Source organism: Trachypithecus francoisi, unplaced genomic scaffold (genome assembly GCF_009764315.1).
Source record: "Trachypithecus francoisi isolate TF-2019V2 unplaced genomic scaffold, Tfra_2.0 Lachesis_group14, whole genome shotgun sequence".
Classification (NCBI taxonomy): Eukaryota; Metazoa; Chordata; class Mammalia; order Primates; family Cercopithecidae; genus Trachypithecus; species Trachypithecus francoisi.
This window is the reverse complement of record NW_022681459.1, coordinates 35,191,140-35,210,355: the sequence shown is the minus strand read 5'-3', so window position 1 is coordinate 35,210,355 and position 19,216 is coordinate 35,191,140. Positions and strand designations below refer to the sequence as shown.

The 19,216-nt window shown below is 44.3% G+C and overlaps 1 protein-coding gene across 5 annotated transcripts in view; it reads left to right on the top strand.

Moving 5' to 3' along the window:
* The window catches only part of LARGE1 (LARGE xylosyl- and glucuronyltransferase 1), a 645,964-nt gene that overhangs the window by 321,288 nt on the left and 305,460 nt on the right, over positions 1-19,216 (top strand). For all 5 annotated transcript variants that reach the window (XM_033232744.1, XM_033232741.1, XM_033232742.1 and 2 more), the window contains one exon: positions 6,275-6,398. In XM_033232744.1, the coding sequence (XP_033088635.1) occupies positions 6,275-6,398 (124 nt within the window). The remainder of the gene's footprint in view (positions 1-6,274; positions 6,399-19,216) is intronic.

Sequence of the window (19,216 nt, the reverse complement as noted above, 5' to 3'; positions counted from 1 at the left end):
GGATGGTGCAGGGCAATGGTGTCCTGGCCCAGGAAACCATTCTTTCCTCCTAGGACTCTGGACCTGTGATGGGAGGGGCAGCCTGGAAGACTTTTGAAATTGTCTTCAGGGCCTTTTTTCCATTGTCTTGGCTGTCAGTACCTTGCCCCTTTTTAGTTATGCCAAATATTTCTAGCAAGTTGTGGGTTCTTCTCCCCGCAACTCCACCGCCATCCTAAAAAGCCTTTTCTTTCTTTTCCACATGGTTGGGCTACAAAATTTCCAAATTTTTACACCCTGCTTCCCTCTTTAAGTTCCAACTTTTAGATTATTTCTTTTCTCCTCCATCTGGACACTTTGCTGCTTAGAAATTTCCTCTGCCAGATACCCTAGGTTGTCCTTCTTAAGTTAAAACTTCCACAGATCTCTAGGGCATGGACACAATACAGTGAAGTTCTTTGCTACAGCATATCAAGGGTGACTTTTAGTCAAGTTCCCAGTAAGTTCCTCATTCCCATCTGAGAACCTGTCAGCCTGGACTTCACTGTCCTTGTCACTATCTGCATTTTGACCACAACCATCAAACCAGTCTATAAGAAGTTCCAGACTTTCCCTCATCTTCCTGTCTTCTTCTGAGCCCTCCAAACTCTTTTAGCCCCTGTATGTTACCCAGATCCAGAGTTGCTTCCATATTTTCATATATGTTTATAGCAGTATCTCACTCCTGGTACCAATTTTTCTGTGTTAGGCTGTTCTTGCATTGCTATAAACACCTGTGACTGGATAATTTATAAAGAAAAATGGTTTAATTGGCTCGTGATTCTGCAGGCAGTACAAGCATGGCACCAGCATCTCCTTGGCTTCTAGGGACACCTCAAGGAGTGTTTACTTATGGCAGAAAGTGAAGCAGGAACAGGCACATCACATGCAAGAGGAGAGTGGGAGCAAGAGAAAGTGTGGGCAGGTGCCACACTCTTTTTTTAGACAACCAGATCTTGAGAAAATTCACACCATGAGGACAGCATCAAGCCTCGAGGGATCCGCTGTCATGACCCAGACACTAACCATCAGGCCCCACCTCCAACATTGGCGATTACGTTTCAACATGAGATTTGGTTGGGGAAAAGCACTCAAACTATATCACTGCCTGTGGGAAAAATCAGCCCTCCGTATACTTGGGTTTCCCATTCCAGGTTTTGTTGAAAAAAATCCGTATGTAAGTGGACCCGTACAGTTCAACCCCGTGTTGCTCAAGGGTCACCTGTACTTCCTGCTTGAATACCTCCCTCTCTCCTCTTCCTTTACCCATTTAGAGCTCCAGTTTACTTGCCACATAGGTCATGGAAACCTCCCAGATTCTTCACTACCAAAATATCTCTCTCACTCTCAGCGCCACGTAGCTTTTGTGCTCCTCCTTGTAGAATCATCATGTATGGTTGTGCAGGTTGTGCTCCATCTAATTCTAAGAGTATCCTGCACATTATTACCCGTTAGTCTTTGTGGAAGGCTCCCTGGGAAGTGGGCCGTTCTCAAGCTGTGCAGTTGTGTGTGGCAGCCCAGCACAGAGGCGAATCCATGTTCTGATGTGTGTGGCCTTTTTTGTATTCTGTCTTCCTCTGACTCTCCAAGATTGCAAGCTGCCTGAAGAGAACACTCATAGCTCATTCATCACCTATATCCCTGTTGTAAATTATATGTAGTTATTGCTTAATAGCTCTTTGTTGGATATTTGTTCATTCAGCCCGTTTTTTTGTCTGTGCTTGGAAGAACTAATTGAAAATACTTCATCGAACAGTCGATGCAAAAGCAGTAGAGAAAAAAAAAGCAGTATCGTAAGTTAATATTGATAATAAATCACCTGTATTGAAATCTTACCATATATCAAGTAGTACTTTACTAAGCACTTTATGTTTATTATGTCACTTTATCCTCACAATTATCCAATATAATATTCCTTGCTTCCCATGATCTCTCCTGCTTTGAAGATGAGGAAATTGAGGCCTTGAGAGATGAAGTGACTTGCTTATAGTCACTCAGCAGGTACTGCAGCCGGGATGCCAAGCCAGGCATTCTGGAACACAACCCAAACTCTGAACTCTTGATAACGGAGTGTGCCATCAACTGTTTCTGCCCTCCTATGATGGTGGTTACAGTGATAACAGAAGGAGGGGCGTTGGCTTTTTGTTGTTCTTACAAGAGTATCTGTGGAGGACCCATGAGTCACCAGGCTCTTTGCTGGATACTGTGGATGGAGATGCAAAGATGGTTTCTGTCCCCCGTGATCTCACAATAGGGACAGGGAGCCAGCGGTTTGAATCCGTATCATAATGCCTTCCTACAGATGGCAGGTGAGCTTTTCACACGAGGCGCAGAGTTAGCGGGAGAAAGACACAAGGAAGGGCTCACAGAAGGTTACACAGGGAATTTTGAAGAATGACAGGAATTCATGGGGCTTCCAAGCAGGGAAGGGCATTCCATGGAGAGGGAACAGAAAGATATAGAAATGTGGGAAGTATGATGCGTTAGAGCAAATATAAGAAGCTTGGGCCTTTTATTATTGTCACCCCCTGGCTCAAATTAAGCTGCCCCTCCACTGTAGATGAACATGCAACTTGACCGTGCTATAGGCTTACCTTTATCCATTCTCCATTAAGAAGACTCCATTATGGCAACTATGGCCTTGGGAGACAGTCGTGGAAACGGTGAGGGCCAAATGGACCATCTATATCCCAGTGACTTTGTCCTACTGCCTCTGACTTGGCCCTCAGGTAAGCCAATGGGCCAACACAGCATTGTCCCTTCATGCCACCAAACATCACCACGGCCCAGTGGCAGCTTCTTATAGGGTGTTCAGGGAAGCTGTAAGGAAGATATGCCCCTTTCCACTGAGCGTGGTGAGCGTGGATAATTTTACGGGAAAGTTGCAGTCTTTAGGCAGTGGGTCCCGTGGGGAAATTCTGCAGTGCTGACTGCTTTTTGATTCGTTCATTCAGTTTATTACCCTCAGGCACCTGTCACGTGTATGGCGGGTTGACTTTCTTCAGGTCTAGACCCACCCATTCAGCAACAGCACTGGCTTTGCCACCCCCGCCTTCAGCTTGGTGTGCCCAATCCCAGACTCAGTGTCCTCCTCCACGGTGCCTTCCTCATCGTATCCCTGGTCCTGGAGCCGTTGCCACCCACCCAGGAACCCCAATGTTGCCCTCCGCTCCTCCTTCTCTTTTTTTTCTCATATCTAAGATCTGTTCTTCTGAAATCCTCTAGATTTAGCGATTTAGCGTCCTTATCGCTCTTCCTGGCATAGACACTGGTTTGGGGTTTTTTTTTTTTTTCTCTTTGAGACAGAGTTTCTCCCAGGCTGGAGCACGATGGCGCAATTTCCGCTCACTGCAACCTCTGCCTCCTGGGTTCAAGTGATTTTCCTGCCTCAGCCTCCCAAGTAGCTGGGATTACAGGCATGCACCACCACGTCTGGCTAACTTTGTATTTTGTAGTAGAGACGGGGTTTCTCCATGTTTCTCCATGTTGGTCAGGCTGGTCTCAAACTCCTGACCTCAGGTGACCCACCCGCCTCAGCCTCCCAAAGTGCTAGGATTACAGGTATGAGCCACAGCACCTGGCCAACACTGTTTTAATCAGATTCTCATTTCACACCCCCCAAGTCTGATGATCTCCTAAATGACATGTCTACATCTGTTCCCCTCATCTATCCACAACTCACCACCCATCTATCCATTCAGTTCACTTATTAAACTCTTCCTGTCTTCTAGGCACTGAGCTGTAGATCATGGATCTGTCCATTTGAACACATCTGATGTGATCCTTGACCTTGCAGAGCTCCCAGGGGGGTTGTAGACAAGTAGACAGTCAACCACTACCTAAGGACGAGTAGGTGGGTACATACGGCTGGGATAAGAGTTAGGGCCCCTGACCTAGACATGGGGAGTCAGGAAAGGATTCTAGGAGCAAATGATGGTGGCCCTAAAGCGGACTAAGATAACCAAGTACTGAACGTGGAGGTGCAGGGTGGGCAAGACTGTGAGCTCCAAGACAATGGGGACAGTGCAGGTGTGTCTGACTCACCACTGTGGCCCCCAGCATCCGGCTCATCCCCTGACAAATGGGGTGTTCTCAGTAAGGATTTATTGAATGAGCAACTGCGGGACAGTTCCCTGCAGAGCAAGCTGAACATGATAAGGCCCAGGGTGGAGAGACAGCACAGGGTAGGGGGTGGGAAACTGAGAGAGAGTCTGTATGTCTGGAACATAGGACAGGGCTGGGGAGTGACCAAGCCGATGGCTGAAAGCTAAAAAGCCAGTCATCCTGCCCCCAACACCTCCCTGAGGTCTAGTCTGTTTTTATTTTATTTATTTATTATTTATTTATTTATTTATTTGGAGACGGGGTCTCGCTCCGTCACCCGGGCTGGAGTGCAGTGGCACAATGTCGGCTCACTGCAATCTCCACCTCCCAGGTTCAAGCAGTGTTCCTGCCTCAGCCTCCCAGGTAGCTGGGACTACAGGCAAGTACCACCACGTCTGGCTAAATTTTTGTATTTTTAGTAGAGACGGGGTTTCACTGTGTTGGAGCCAGGATGGTCTCGATCTCCTGACCTCATTATCCGCCCACCTTGGCCTCCCGAAGTACTGGGATTACAGGTGTGAGCCACCACGCCCGGTCTGGACTGTTTCAATTAAACTTTCATTGCATTCTCATGTCCATCCTTCTCTGCCCCAACCGTGGAGCCCTGCTAAGCCCCACCACCCCCGGCCCCCACTCCTAATACACCCTGGGTGCAGCCTTTGTCTCCTGTTGCTCACCTCGGATTGCATCCCCTCTGCCTTCTCTTCTTGTCAAAGTCCTGCGTTTCCCTTTAGGGCACAGCTTTCCTCTCCTCTTACACGTCCTTCTGACCCCGTCAGAATTGGCTGCTGCTTTACTCCCATGGAACGTTGTGTTCTTTTGTAGTCCTTATCACATTCCGCGCCGTGCTTATATTTAACTGCGCTCATCTGTCTCTGAGCAGTATGAGCTCTTTGAGGTCAGCGGGCCGGGTCATTCTCATCTTTGTATTTGCCACAGTGCTCTATTGCTAGTCGGTACTCATGCCATGAATGAGTTATGCTGTAACTCATGGCATTACGCTGTATGTCATTATTTGTAGTAGCGCAATAGTATTTATGCTAGTAGTGCTTGACTGATATTTTGTGTCTAGCCGGTTCCTCATTAGGGCACATCTGCTATTGATTATTATCCCATGTTTATTTTTGATGTGCCATAGTTTGCACTTCTTATCATATTTAATCAACACAGCAGCCTTATGAGAAAGTGTTTCTCCACATTTTCCAGAATGTAGAAATAGCAGTGCAAAGGGGTAAGTGACATGCTTAAGATTCCCACTCATAAATTTCAGACCTGGGTTTGAAACCCATTTCCATTTAACTCCAGAAGTTTTGCCCTTGCGTAATGCTCTTTGATGTTTTGGGTGCTGCCTCAGTAAAAGCAGCGTCAGACAATCTCAGCTCCTAACTGAAAGTGTTCAGGGCATAATGAGGTTATTTGCCACCAGAATCTGATTTTATTACCAAAAGTATTAAAATAATCACTTTGTTAGCACAAAATCCACTTTGGTCTGATTTCTGGCCACCAAGGCTTTCTGTAGAGGCTGGAGGCCATTGGCCTGGTATACAATCTGAAAGTGGTCTATTTTGGATGAGTAAAAGCTATAGAAATATTAAAAGTGAGGACAAGCTGATTTGATACTGGGCGATGGGATCTCCGGATGACTCCGTCTTAAAGCCTTGTTTTCTTTTGGAGAGGAACAAGCAGAAGACTGAATTTACACCATGCTGTGAGAGAAGTCTCTTGCCAGCCGCCTGCAGCCAGTCTAAAAACCTTACCCTATGTTGATGCGTTTCTGCGTTAAGGCTGATAAGTCCAGGTGGCAGATGTAAAGGTTGACCAAATTGTTAACACATGCTCTCCTTACGACTTTCAGGAAAGAAATGAATATCCTCGTAACAGGTATGGCATTTGGCCTGAATTGGGTGTCAGTAGTGATCGGTGGTTGGTTGTCACTTCTCTGAGTCACGGAGGTTGGGTGAGATGCCTTCTCTCCTTTTCAGCTCCTGCAGCCTCACCAGTGAGTACTGGTTTTGTAACATGCCAGATTGACTCTCACAATTGCCTTTAGAAAGGAGCCCCGCCATAGGAACTGTGAAGAGTGTGTTTTTGCAGCTGTAATTCAAAGAGCCTTACAGCTCTGCCTGACCCTTCCTTCTCACACTCCCCACAGACGGAACCCTCTGCACTTCCACCTTGTTGCTGACTCCATTGCGGAGCAGATCCTGGCCACGCTCTTCCAGACCTGGATGGTGCCCGCCGTGCGTGTGGACTTCTACAATGCAGACGAGCTCAAGGTATGGGCAGGAGGGGAGGCACCTCCGTGATCTCCTCTAGCTGGAAGCGTTACTGCTTGTGGTTTAGTAGACTGTAGCAATACCAGAAATCTCAGCTCCTAACTGAAAGTGCCTACGGCGTCATGAGGTTGTTTGCCACCAAAATCTGATTTTATTATCCAAAGTATTAAAGTAACCACTCTGTGTGCACAGAATCCACTTTGGTCTGAGTTTTGACCACCAAGTCTTTCTGGAGACGCTGGAGGCCATTGTTCTGGTGTAGAATCTGAAAGTGGTCTATGGTAGCTGTCATCTAGAGAGTTCTATTACCCAGTGAAGTAAGTGCTAAACTCAGACCCCCATGGGCTGGAGTTTAAATCTGCGTAATGTCACTTACTGGTCAAAAGACACAAAGTAAACCACGCACCTCTGCTGGACCTGTTTTCTCATCAGTAGAAAAGATGGATGAAATACCAAACATGGGGATAATTAAGAGACTCAAATGCGAGAATATATTTGAATGTGCTTTAAAAAGACACTGGTGAATAAATATTAAAGGTTAGGTCAGGCTGGAGGGATTTCAACCAAATGAAACCTTTTTGGTCATCTCATCCCCTTACAATTTTTTTGTAGTACCATTTCGCTTGCATCATGTTGAGACCCACAGACCAATTAAGAAGTCCTGAATATTCTGGCTCTTGATTCTACTTCCAGTCTTGTCACTGGCATTCCTGTAAACCTTTACTATTCCTTTAACTCTAAGTAGCAGAGCACACCTCTGGTTCCCTTTGCCCCCTCTTCTGTGTTTGAGTCTTTGCTTATTCTGTTCCTTCCATCTGATATGCCCTTCCCACCTATCTTGCCACAACTCCTGTTCATCGCTCAGGACTCAGCTGCAGTGCCAACTCCTCTTAAGAAACACCTGACTTTCACAGGAAAGAGGAAGACATTTTTTGTTCACTTCTCTGTCTACTGGACCCTTCTTAATGGGATAGGAGGAGAGGAGCCACATCTTCTTCTTTTCTGTATTTCTGGTGCATAGTAGGTACCCGCTAATGCTTGTGGATTTAACAAATTGCTGTGATTAGAGGAACATGTAACTTTGCAGAAATACACTGATGCTCTGTCTCCGATCACCTTAGGAAGGACTTAACACCTAAGCATGAAGCTGACTCTGGCACATTGCTTGTTCCAAACCTCATAAAGCCATTATCTTTTCATTTTACAGCCATAACATTTTTAATAGATCACTGACATGCCGGCCAGAGTTTCCGATTTTCATGTATTTCAGGCTCTGAGGTTGATGGAGATGTTCAGAATTTAGCATTTGGGGATTGTCGTGGTAATTTGCGTGCCATTCCAATCTATTCTGAGCTAAAATTGATTAACACTCTTAAAAAGGGAAAAACAAAATTTAGCAAATTGCTGCGCTAATTAAGGTGAAAGCAAGCCACTCTGTCTCCCAGGGTCTTAGCGCCAACACCATGGGGAAAAGCAGGCTGGAAGGAGGAGCAGCAGCTGGTTCCGAAGGATGCCTCTGCCACTGCGTTCACCATTTGCCTTTCTTTCGGTCGGAGTCCAGTGCCACGTCCCCTGTGAGCCTGCACAGGGAAGACACCGAAGTGGGCTGGGCGTAATGGCTCACGCCTGTAATCCCAACACTTTAGGAGGCTGCGGTCGGGAAGATCGCTTGAGCCCAGGAGTTTGAGACCAGCCGGGGCAATATAGTGAGACCCCCACCTCTACAAAATATTTTAAAAATTATCCAAGTATGATGGCACACACCTGTAGTCAGTCGAAGCTGCTCTGGAGGCTGAGGCAGGTGCTCTGGAGGCACTTGAGCCCAGGAGTTTGAGACCAGCCTGGGAAACGTAGTGAGATGCCTGCCCCTGCAAAAAACTAGCTGGATGTGATGACTGCACTTGTAGTCCCAGCTACTCTGGAGGCTGAAAAAGGAAGCTCACCTGAGCCCAGGAGTTCAAGACTGCAGTGAACTATGATCGTACCACTGTATGCCAGCCTGGGTGATAGAGCTGACATGGGGTACGATTGTAGTGGTATGTGGTATGATGTGGTATGATCATAGTGGTAAGATCATGGCTAAATGAATGTATCATTTTTTTTCTCCAAAAAAAAAAAAAAAGAGGAAAAAAGGAAAAGAAAATACAAAGTGATTGGGAAAAAAACTAATTTCAAGTCCTGGTTTACTGCTGAAGAATTCTCTAACTGGTTTTGAACCTTGGTTCTCTCAGCTCTCAGATGGCTTGGGACTGAGCCACAAAGGAAGGGATGAAATAAGATGGCCCAGTGTACACAACATGGCAGGTTCTTAAAAATGCTTCATTCCACTTGCAGCTAAGGCCAGAATGACTTAAAACGCACTTGGGTGGTGTGGCCTGTTGTGAAATCCATCAATAGCTAAGAAGTGGAAGGAGTAAGGTACTGTGGACTGGAATTCCCTCCTGGAAGCCCCTTCCATGAGGTCTCGGATGAAAGGGGAGAAGGGGAGGAAACACTGATGCTCTCTGTTATGCCTACTTTAATCCAGGGAGACCAGCTGTCTATTATTTTACATGCTGGCTTTTTTTTTTTTTAATACATCCGAAATGAATCCTTCATAGCTTAAAAAATGATAATTTAGAAAATACAATCTGATATGTTCAGAAGAATATTGTCTCTAGAGTCCTGTCCTCTAACCCGATCTCTACTATCGAAGACTTCATTGAAGTTTCCTGACACCTGCTTTTTATTCCCCTACCAATTAACCACCTATCTCGCTCCCATTCCTGAGTCCCCTGAGAGCGTCGTCAGAATCCAGTACAACAGTGAGTATGAAAGTATTTATCAAAAGTAATTTTTTCATAATAATAATATGATTTATGGCAAAGCCAGGATGAAAACCCAGACCTGACTTCAGGATCTATTAGATGTATTATAATACAGCTCTCTATGTATTCGTTTATACATAACCCAGATCAACAACCCCAAAGCCATGATCTGCCTACTCCACCAGCCTGACAACCCCCTCTGCAGTGGCATCGCCATCTGCTTAGTTGCTGATATGGAACTGAGAGTTCATCTTTGTCCCTTTCTCTTGCCCCGGGTCTAACCACATCACATCCTAGTGTGGCTCCACCACCCACTGCACCTACCTAGTCCATGCTTTGTGATCTTTCCCCAGCACAATGGCAAGTGTTTTTCAGACTAGTCTCCTCCCTCCACTGCTCACCTCTCCTCCCCCATATCTTTTCTCTCATTAGCAAAAGTCAGCTTTCCAAAAACAAGTACAGTCATGCCACTCTTTTCCTCTGGGTAGAACCTTCCCTGGTTTCCTACTGCTGTGAGATAGAGGCCACAGTGTGTGTTTGTTTGTTTGTTTTTTGCAGATGGAGTCTCGCTGTGTCGCCCAGGCTGGAGTGCAGTGGCATGATCTCGGCTCACTGAAACCTCCACCTCCTGGGTTCAAGCGATTCTCCTGCCTTGGCCTCCTGAGTAGAGTAGCTGGGACCACAGGTGCACACCACCGGGCCCAGCTAATTTTTCTATTTTTAGTAAAGACAGGGTTTCACCAAGTTGGCCAGGTTGGTCTCGAACTCCTGTCCTCAAGTGATCCGTCTACCTCAAGTGATCCACCTACCTCAGTCTCCCAAAGTGCTGGGATTATGGGCATGAGCCACTGCCCCCAGCCGAGGCCACAGTTCTTAACCGAGTCTCATCTCTCTGTAGACTCTGGCTCCTGCCTCTTTCTAAGGTGTACTCGCACCACTTGTGTCCTTCCTTACTCTCCAGTCCTGCAGATTCACTTTGCTCCTTCTTTCCCACCAGAGCACCTTTGAACAGGTGATTTCTCCTATTTATTAAACTGTTCCTCCCCATTGCTAACGAATAACAAGTTCTTTTGCTAAAGTTACATGTACTCAGGGAAACTTTCCCTGCCTTTATCATTTCATTGGGGTTGCTTTGTTACATGTTCTCCTAGAATCACATACATTTCTTCGGTAAACTCAACACAGAGGGTATTATTTCATGCTTTTGTGTGATGAGCTAATACATGTCTGTCTGTCTCCTATACTGTAAGCTCCCAAACCAGGATCACGTCTGTTTTTCACCACCTTTGTATCCCAAATGCCTGGTGTAAGGCTTTTAAAGATGTTTGCTAAAACATTTTTCAAAGAAGTTTTATAGATGTGTGCTACAACTTATAAAGATGCTTGCTAAATGACTGGCTTGTAGAGATGTTTATTAAATGACTGATACACAATAAATTTAGAGCTGGATCCCTAAGAATAATAAAACCAATGGCAAGGAGTTTCTCTATCACTGTCAGGCCCAGGAGTTCACTTTTCTTTATCACTGTGGAGCCCAGGGTCACCACATTCCTAACACCTGTTTGTGTCCTGGAGGCTTGTGTGGGCAGCTAGGAGTTTGCCCACCAGTCGCCCTGAAGTCGCATAGATAAGGCCTCTTCATTTGCACCAGCTCGCCTCCTAAGAGCAGTTCTGGGACAGGTGAGTGAGTGTCTTTCCATGACAGTTATGCTAGGAAGGAAACACATTAAAACACCATCCAGTAGACGGCCTCAGGGAAGGAGAAAGAACAGGAGAGAAATGGCCTTGTGCTGTGGTCCGTAGTTGAGTTCAGGAAGCAAGTCAGACGGTACCCTCAGCAGACACACGTGACGGTCTCCCCCGATACAGCTCCAAGAAATCACTTGGTACAACTGTTGGAAATGGCATTTCTCAGAAATGGTCCTGTGGGCTCCTTATGAAATCTGTTAGTACTAGAGAATGAAGTAATAGGGAACAGGAAATTTGTGAGGGATCGGTGCATGATTAAAAATGAACGGTGGGAAATTCGCAGTGGACCGGTGCACTTCTCTCTGTAATGACCAATTAGGGCGGGATTTGCAAATAGTGATGGCTCAGCCTGCCTATCTCTGTGGCCTGTGAAATGCTCATTGGTCTTCCCGATGTTTACATGGCCCATTTGTTTCCGGCCTCCAAGTCCTGGCACCAACAGGCTACCAAGACTGAAGGTGCCTCTCCTCTGAACTCCACTCAAAACATGCAGCTCCTGTCTACAGGAGGAGAACTTATTTTTGCGTAGAGCTTTGTCAGTGGTGCGTGCTGTCACTCATTTCTCATGACGAACCTGGGGGTTGGAAAGAGAAGTATGATTACCTCCATCTCACAGATAATTCTTAAGTTAAAGTGCGGGGTTGAAGAGCATTTGCTGAAGATTAGGCTGCTAACAAGTGCTGACGCTGATATTCGACTTTTCCCTTCCCAGATGAAATGACACGAGATAGAGGATTGTATAATTCAGTAGGCATGGATGTGCCGGAGATCTTAAGGGAAGTTGAAAGACATGGGCCACAGCCCCTGGGAAATGACTGTTGGTTACGACCATCGAGTTGCACTTGAATTCAAAATTCCTCTTTTCCATGACTTTGGATCCCACAGGCTGTGATCTAACATCTATTGCTTAAGAATCACTTACTCAATCATTGCGGGAGACAGTGTGGTAATTCCTCAAGGATCTAGAACCAGAACTACCATTTAACTCAGCAATCCCATTACTGGGTATATACCCAAAGGATTTTAAATCATTCTACTGTAAAGATACATGCACATGTATGTTTATTGCAGCACTGTTCACAATAGCAAAGACTTGAAACTGACCCACATGCCCATCAGTGATAGACTGGGTAAAGAAAATGTGACACATATATACCATGGAATACTATGCAGCCTTTAAAAAGGATAAGTTCGTGTCCTTTGCAGGGACATGGATGAAGCTGGAAACCATCATTCTCAGTAAACTAACACAGGAACAGAAAACCAAACACCGCATGTTCTCACTCGTAAGGGAGTTGAACAATGAGAACACATGGACACAGTGAGGGGAACATCACACACCGGGGCCTGTCAGAGGGTTGGGGTTGGGGGAGGGATAGCATTAGGAGAAGTCCCTAATGTAGATGATGTGTTGACGGGTGCAGCAAACCACCATAGCACGTGTATCCCCGTATAACAAAACTGTATGTTCTGCACATGTATCCCAGAACTTTAAGTATAATAATAATAAAAAAGAATCATTTACTTCATTTCTCATGTTTTACATGGTTCTCTCATGGTCTGTTTCTCACAACACCTCTATGGACTAGGTCCCGTTATTATTCCCACTGTACATACAAAGGAACCAAGACATAGGGGAGTTAACTAACTCCAAATCACGTAGCTGGTACATGGCAGAGCCAGGGTGAATATCCAGAACTGTCTGACTCCAGAATCTGTGCCCTTTATCCTATGTCCTATTTCCCTCTCTGTGGCTTATTTCACTTCTGTTACTGTCATTGTGTCTAGACAAGGACTCTCTGAGCTTTTGCGAGGGGGGTTCCTTCTCTAGCTGTTACTAAAGAACCAGTACATTAAGCATGGCCCCTGCGTGGAAGGCCTGCTGGGAATGGTACTTCCTGTAGGGGATAAAAGGGAGCCCTTCTAAGGATGCTGCTGAGAATAGGGATGGCCCTGTCACTTCCATCCAAGGATCCTATTCTAAACTAACAGTCATCACTCTAGACAGTTGGCTTTAAATCAGGAAAACATTTCTTGCCAATTTTCAGACAAGGCCCTACATGTCTACCAGCCTTTGATCTTGCCCCAGCTAGCCCAGAAAGTCACCCCCATGCCATCACTGGGGTGCGCATGATCCCGAGCTCAGGAAGGGAAGCGGCAGGGCAGTGGCTGTTTCATGATTCACCTGTCCAGCTGGGAACCCTAATTTATCTCCTTTTCTCTTAGCCCCGATGCCCGCTTGTTACCAACATCAGAAAGATGATGAAGTGAGATTCAGGACTGTGGTTGCAGAAAATATTGATGGTGGACTCTAAAAATTGGCCTCCTACTCATCCTTAATTGCCTTTGTGCTGGTCTCTATGGAGGATGGCAGAGGTTGTCTTTAGATAACTCATCTTTCAGCCCCCTGCCATCCTTTAGGAGGCAGACTCATTGTTCCTCGCAAGTAAGGGGTGGGTAAGCTGCTGCCTACCCTGTCTGTTTCCTGGGAAGCTATGCTTCCTGAATACTGGACATTTTCTTCTGGGAGAGACTGAAGAGAACATGAAATCATAGGATTCTAGCATGGGAAGGAGGCTTAATACTTACAGTTTGTTGTTGTTGTTGTTTTTGATGAATTAGGCAAAGAAGGGCAACTGAATTGCCCAACAAGATATCACATATGTTTCTTTCTAACATATATGTTTTCCCAGAATGGGATCTGGGTTTTCTGGCTGCTGAGCCTGGTATATAGTTCAATGGGGACCACACTTAACAATGGTTGAACTTCAGGTGCTGTGACCAAATGCTCTCATGAGGCTGGAGCAGTTCCAGTGAAGCTGGGCCTGCAGAGGAAAGACAGAAGATGTAGATATGTCTCATGGAAGGGCATTATCTGCTCTGGGATGCCCTGTAGAAACATGAGAAATGCAGTAAGGTGTGTGTGGCCTTCCGAATTCCCCAGATGACTAATAATGTGTTAATACCCAGAGCAATGGACAGAGGTGAATAAATAGCCTATCAAAATGGTTATTTCTGGCTCTTCTTTACTGGTGAAGATTAAATGTAGTTAAATGAGGACTTGTAATGGAAAGCAATGCTTGGCACATAATAGGCACTCAACAAATCCTGCTTTCTTCTTTTTGTTCCTAATGTGGCTGCCTTTCATATATTTAAAGATGACTGTAATTAACTTCTTAAATCTTTTCTTTTCTAAGCCCACCATGTCAACCCTTCCTCTTCTCCTCCAACAGTGACTGCCGACCTCTCACCAGAGGGTCTACATTATGGCTTATTTTTCTAGAATAGTTGATGGATTTATGCTCTTGTTCCTTCTTTCCTTTGTGGTCCTGTGTTATTCGGCAGGGTGACAGAGGTTAAATATTATGTGCAGGTCTGGAAAAATTACCACTTTCCCATTTTCTTTATTGTTTTATTGGTTCTTGGATTATCTGTGTGGTTTCTGAATGTGAAGCCTAGTTCTGTAAGGTCAGCAGTGTACCTCTGGCCTCTGTCATGGGCTTTTCTCTCTCACACAATGAGGGCAAGATCACAGAATGGACATGGAAAAACATAAAGCACTTGAAAGCATACCTTCGTGTATTTATAAATAAGACTGATTTTGACTGTGAAATACTGGACATGGAAAATTTTAGACAATGAACGCAAACTCTAATCTGCATTAGAAAATAATCTTTTTATGTCATTTGTTCAATTCACTTTTTACACAGGCAGATTTTTCTTTATTTAACAGTCTTCTAATGAATGGGTCTTGTCCCCTTTTGAGAAGCATAGAATCTTAATTAGAAAGAAACTTGGCAGTCATCTAGCATAACCTTCCACTTTCTTCTATAATATTCTATAGAATTGGTCATTAATCTTCTGCTTTTGAATACTTCCAGAGATAAGAGATCATTACCTCCCAAAGGACCCTGTTCCATATTTGGAAACTCTATTAGAAACATTCGCCTTAGGCTTTACCAGAGTCTTCATCTTTTTTATTCTCCTCATTGGTCCACCTGAGCATTAATGAAGCTCAAGCGCAAGCCTGTGCACCATTTGGCTGTTCCCTCATCTGCCTTCTCTACGAGACAGAGGGAACCTAGAGGGCAAGGTCTGTAACATTGATGTTCATGCCCAGCCTTCGGACAAAACCTGGCCAATCCTGGCCTCCAACAAATGCCTGACTTTTATGTGTTGAGCTACACAGTGTGGGTCAACCAGTTGTTTGAAGACCTGACACATTTACTGAGTCCTCTCTTCTCAGTAATCACTACTCCATTTCTTCAGCTGTCCCCGAAATGACAGTGCATGGAGCCTAGTTGGCAGTTGACCCTTAAACATGTCTTCTCATCAGCTTGCGGAATAAACTTCTTCCAGGTTGCTGACTTGCTTCAATGTGCTCCCCATTGTGTCTCCATCCCATAGATAGAGACATTCTCCGTGGTTCTGCACATCACAGCACTTGGTCTAGATCCGCATATGTGACATGCCCCACCTAGAGCTACGATTGGTCTGAGCTCAGAGTCTTAAACTCATTTAAAAGCAGTGAAGTGTCCCAACTCACCTTTTTTCTCATCCTGAGTGTTGTTTCCTTCTCATTCTTGTTTATTGTGGTCTCCTTGTTCATACTTCATTCACTTGATAAGGAAATACTTTATCTGTATCAAAACATGTCTTGTACCCCATAAATATGTACACCTACTATGTACCCACAAAAAATAAAATTTAAAATTTAAAAAAAAGAGAGAAATGCTTTCATATACCTACTTTCATTGTGGTTCCTCCCAAGAACTCCATGCTGCAGAGAAGACATGTGTTTTATTATGTTTTATTTCTAAGGAATTTGCCAAAACAATTAACCAAATGCTGCTAAGGAGAGCAGCATTTGGATGGAGCAGATGCCAGAATCTCATTCTTGTGAGCCTTCCCTGCAGTGCTATTCTCATGCACCACAAATCTTACCTACCAGAAACTCGAGTTAAAAAGCAACTTCAGGGGCCGGGCATGGTGGCTCAAGCCTGTAATCCCAGCACTTTGGGAGGCCGAGACGGGCGGATCATGAGGTCAGGAGATCGAGACCATCCTGGCTAACACGATGAAACCCCGTCTCTACTAAAAAAATACAAAAAACTAGCCGGGCGCGGTGGCGGCTGTGCACCGGCTGTAGCTCCGGGCAGCTACCCTGAGGCTGAGGCAGGAGAATGGCGTAAACCCGGGAGGCGGAGCTTGCAGTGAGCTGAGATCTGGCCACTGCACTCCAGCCTGGGCGACAGAGCAAAGACTCCGTCTCAAAAAAAAAAGAAAAAGAAAAAAAAAAAAAAAGCAACTTCAGCCAGGCCTGGTGGCTCACGCCTGTAATACCAGCACTTTGGGAGGCTGAGGCGGGCAGACCGCCTACGGTCAGGAGTTCAAGACCAGCCAGGCCAACATGGTGAAACTCTGTCTCTCCTAAAAATGCAAAAATTAGCCGGGCGTGGTGGTGGGTGCCTGTAATCCCAGCTACACAGGAGGCCGAGGCAGGAGAATTGTTTGAACCCAGCAGGCGGAGGTTGCAGTGAGCTGAGATTGTGCAATTGCACTCCAGGCTGGACGACAAGAGCAAAACTCCATCTAAAAAACAAAAACAAAAAACTTCATTGATTTAAGGGTGTGGTTATAATGATGGAGTTTGGATCAAAAAAAGAAAGACAGACCAGAGGTGTCTGACAAATAATGAGAATGCGATGGGCAAGGTAAACTGGAAATTCTGATGAGGTTAGGAAATTTTTGCACTGAGCACAGAGTCTTTGTCCAAATATTATGAAAGGATAAAAGGCTAGATTTGAGGAGTGAGATGTTAGAGATTTGGTATTTTTATGAGGCCCTTTTTTGGGTTGTTTTTTTTTGGCATGTTAGCCTCGCATTGAGTGGCTGAGGTGTTGTTGGAAAAAGTTAATGAAAACTATGGACTCTAGATACTGCAAGAGCCAGGGTGCTGGCTGCTTCATCCCTAGGATGATGGAACTCAAGGAAAATTGTCAAGCACCGAAAAGAATTGTATACATGCAGATCAAAAGGAGCCTCTACAATCCAGGTAAAATCAGTGATAAGTTGCCCACGTTAACGTACACCCTAGAAAATTATTTGAATTGCAAGGATTAAAACAAAATCCTTCTTTTAAGAATAATAATTCTCATTAATAAGAGTTGATTATGTGCCAACCTAATATGCTTAACCTGCATAATCTTCTTTTATCCCTACTATTTCCTGGCGAGGAAACTGAAGCTTAGGAAAGAGACTTGTTCAGATTACTCAGCAAATGCATTGTAGGACCAAAACATAAATTTTGGGTAGTCTGACTCTTGAGCAGCACTGTCCAGTGGAAATAAAATGGCAAGTCATCTGTGTGATTTTAAATTTTCCGGTAGTCACACTTTGAAAAGCAAAATAGAACCACTGCAATAAATTTTAATGATCTTATTTAATACTATCTATCCAAAATAGTATCATTTCAACCTGTGATCAGTATTTTAAGAATTCCTGAGATATTTTACAGATTGTAAATATTAAGTCTTTGAAAACTGGTATATATTTTGAACATCTCACTTTGGGCACGCATATTTTAAGTGCTCAGTAACACGTATGGTTGTTGATGGCTGTGGACAAGGTATGGAGCTTGGTTTCTCACACTACATGGTAATACCAGGGCAGAGGGTGGAGACAAGCTTATTATCTTGGAAGAATAAAAATCCCACCTCAGCTTTTGCACTGTAAGAGCAGGTGTCCAGATAAAATGTCTGTAGAGTTTTGAGCAAAATAGACAGAGATCCAAGAATACGAACCAAGTTCTCTCATGTTATAAGGCAACAGAAAAAAAAACGATAGGCTGTGCAGGAACCCAGAAAATATACACCAAAACGCAAGGTGCAGTGGCTCACACCTGTAATCCCAGCACTTTGGGAGGCTGAAGTGGGTGGATCGCTTGAGCCCAGGAGTTCGAGACCCACCTGAGCAACATGGCGAAACTCCGTCTCTACCAAGAAAATACACAAATTAGCCAGTCTTATAACCTGGTCTCTAAATAAATAGATTTAAAAATTTTTTACAAACAGAAAAAATATATATACACAAGTGTATTGTTCTTGAAGAAACTATAGCTTATTTGCAAGCCACCCCAAAAAAGTGATCAAAATGAATATTCAGGAATGAAAAGGTATTGTTATAAAGGGCAGACAGTGTATACTGAGTTACACATAGAGTGATCTGGAAATAATTGTTTTAAGTCAGTTGCAAGGCTGATTGCAAATGCCAAAAAATATTTGCCCTCAGAACATACGCAAATAATAAGCTGATCGCAGCCGTTTTTAAAACACACTGGAGAGTATGAGTTGGGTTTAAAAGCTGTTAAATATAAGGGATTTTCTGGGGTAACTCAGGTGGCATCTTTTAACTCTTCACTTTGATCATCCTGGGAAAAAGGGTAAGATATTTCTGCAAAGCTCAGACGTGACCTCTGATGAAATAAGTAGAATTAGATCTACCTGATTAGTGATGATTATTTCCAATGAAATAAAGCCTAAGTAAAATAGGTAAGAAGCAAAGAAGATGAGACAGAAAAACATAATAAAAAGAAATAAATAATAAACTATTAGATAGCCACATGGGAAAAAATAAATCTTGCTCCTCACTTCATACCACATACAAAAATTAACTTGAAATGAATCTTAACACCTAAGTATAGGAGCTAAATCTGTAGAACTTACAGAGGAAAACAAAGAAAGTTATAGTGACTTCAAGTCACTATAGGAAGGGAGGGGAGGGGAGGGAACCTCAGCCTCAGCCCTCCGTAAACTTTACTGTGAAATGTTCCTCTTATGTAAGTACTGGGATTACAGGCATGAGCCACCACATCCAGCCTTGGCAGCTTTTTGAAAAGTTAAACATATACTCACAATATGACCTAGAGGTTCCTCTCCTAGGTGTTCAACCAAGAGAAATAAAACCTATATCCACTGGAAAACTTATACGTGGATATTCATGGCAGCTTTATTCATAGGACTTCACTGTCTGTCAGCTGAAGAATTGGTAAACAGCTGTGGTATATCTCAGCAATGAGAAGGAATGAAATGATGGCACATACAGCAATACCAATGAAAAGGTTTGATGCTAAGTGAAAGAAAGGCAGACCAAAAGACTACATGGTAAATGATTCCATTTATGTGACATTCTTGAAAGCAAGACAAAGTTAATAGGAACCAGAGGGTGGTGTGGTGGGGATTACCCAGAAAGGGGCACTAGGGA